Source organism: Diaphorina citri, unplaced genomic scaffold (assembly GCF_000475195.1).
Source record: "Diaphorina citri unplaced genomic scaffold, Diaci psyllid genome assembly version 1.1 scaffold74746, whole genome shotgun sequence".
Taxonomy (NCBI): domain Eukaryota; kingdom Metazoa; phylum Arthropoda; class Insecta; order Hemiptera; family Psyllidae; genus Diaphorina; species Diaphorina citri.
Window position 1 is genome coordinate 1 of NW_007451890.1, and position 2,273 is coordinate 2,273.

At 42.8% G+C, this 2,273-nt stretch overlaps 1 protein-coding gene across 1 annotated transcript; it reads left to right on the forward strand.

Moving 5' to 3' along the window:
• Positions 1-26: 26 nt before the first annotated feature.
• On the forward strand, positions 27-964 carry LOC103524009 (WD repeat-containing protein JIP5-like). Its single transcript, XM_008489016.2, has 2 exons — positions 27-80; positions 673-964. The coding sequence occupies exons 1-2, from the start codon at positions 53-55 to the stop codon at positions 945-947; spliced, it is 303 nt and encodes a 100-aa protein (XP_008487238.1). The 5' UTR covers positions 27-52; the 3' UTR covers positions 948-964.
• Positions 965-2,273: the final 1,309 nt, after the last annotated feature.

Here is a 2,273-nt window from a genome sequence, read left to right on the forward strand (position 1 = left end):
GGAGGAAGAGGAAGAAGAGGAGGAGGTGGAGGTGCAAGAGGTAGAGGGAGAGATGATGGAGGAGGAAACGGAGGAGAATGGTGAGTAGTGGTGATTGTGAGCCTGTGCGTAGGGATGTGGGTTCGAATCCCAACCGAGGCATACATTTTTATTTTTTTTTTTCAATAAGGTCGTCGTCATCTTTATTTGAGACTTGGACTTTTTTTTACAGTTCTGGCTTAGGTTGTGAACTATCTTAAATTTTGGTCAATATTTTCAAAGAAATTCTCACTAACAACATAAAAGGTCTTGAACAATGTATGATTGTTACAGACTTACGTACATAATAAATGTGCACCCCCCCCCTGGCATGTGAGAATAGAGGCAACCGTTTATCAGCTAAGGCCGTGCTATTTGCTAATATCGGTCTTTTATGCCCCACCTTTTCGCTAGGATTTTAATCATCTACTGTCTCGCCTGGTAAACAGGAGGGCTTGGGTTCGATCCTAGTCGAGGCATGAGAAATTGATCTGATTAATAATGGAGCTGTAATTGCTAGTGAGTAGAGAACGCCTCCAGCATTAACCTTGCTTAGTGCTTAGTGGTTACCTTCCACTCAGTCTATTAATCTTGCCTATTGGTTACCTTCCAGCTTCCACCTAGCATATTCTAACCGTATCTAATCTATTGCAGACATGCACAGCTCCGGCGGGCGTGGTGAAGGCGAGGAGGGTGATAGCGGTATCGACGCCAACAGTCAGGCCAGCTGTTCCAGTAACGAGGTGAAAACCGCCGCCCCCAACTCGAGACGCAAGGATAAGAAGAAGAAAAAGTCGGCCAGTACGACCAATGTTCCGGCGAGTGTTCCTAAGGCGACGAACGGTGGCAAGGTGCAGAAGAACGCGTCGACCAGTGCCGTGACGACGAAACAGGAGAAGAATAACGCCGCGGACGAAAGCCGCCACTGAGACGAGTAGCAAGAAGGTAAGTTAATCTGGGATAGTAGCAGTTCTGCACTAGTACCGGGTCTGAAATTAGAATAAAGTCTATACCTTGTTCATCCTGCCAGAATGAGACTGGTAAAATCCTTTAACTGCACAAAGTCTAATAAAACAAAGGGTCTTACATACTTGCCATAGGTAAGGTTTACAAATTAATATAATAAAATCTTGAGATCACCCAGTCACTACATACAGTTCCTTGTCAAATAAAAGCACCAACACTGATCAGGCACTATCTCCATGATCCACAGACACCTACAGAAACACTGAACATTACGTAGGTAATATTAGTAATAAATGGGTCACAGGTGAGCCAATTGGAACGCGGCTGCTTTGCGTCCTAACCTATATAAACCGGGTTCCACGCCCCAGCTGAGAAGAAAATATTGGTACTCCATTTTATCGATAGGAAATATCTCAATGCAGTGACTACGGGAAGTATTGATTATCTTCTCGCCCATCTGATGAGACCAACTACGCATAGACTCAAGCGTCTAATGTTTTTAGTTGGTATCATTGACTACTTGCAGGAATAATATAGTAGCATGATACACGTAAACCAGTGGACGCGTATTGTCTATTCGTAGTAGTGCTCTCATCAGATGCGGACGAAGAGAATCAAACTGTCCTTTTTACTACCATTGGAATATGTACAATCGAAAAATGATAGAACTATCTGGATTGGTCGGAGCGAAACACGGTCTTATATCAGCTTAGTAAGTAAATAGCAATGCGGACACGTCACCACTGGCTAACCGTGGCGCATTGATTGTCATACTTAACTCGATTGTTGTATCTGAGTCCTGTGAGAGGAGTATAAAAGAGCCGGCTTTTATAACCCACCAGACTTACAGAAAATACTGTTGAACTCCAAATTTTTTACTCTATTGTAACAAATTATTTGTGTGTGACAACTGAAGTATTGTTTCTCTTATCCCCCATCTGATGAGAGGCATACTACGACGACAGACACAAGCGTCTAATGTTTACCTTGTATCGATTTGCCTACAGGTTCTCTCTCAGAGAGTGAGCTCTCATATGTCTCTTATGCGCTCGCATATCCGCACGATTTAATAAGCACCTATAAAATTATTCCAATAAATCGCCCAAAAGTACGAGCCCCACGAAAAATCGACGAAGTCATCCAGAGAAGAGGAGGGAAAAGAAAATACAATAGGAAGCGAGAAGCTAAGAAGAACACGAGAGAAGAAAATATTCTCTATTTCTATCCCCCAATATTCAATTTTCCATATCACAGGCTTGAGGAGAATTTCTTTCTTGTTTATGTAATGC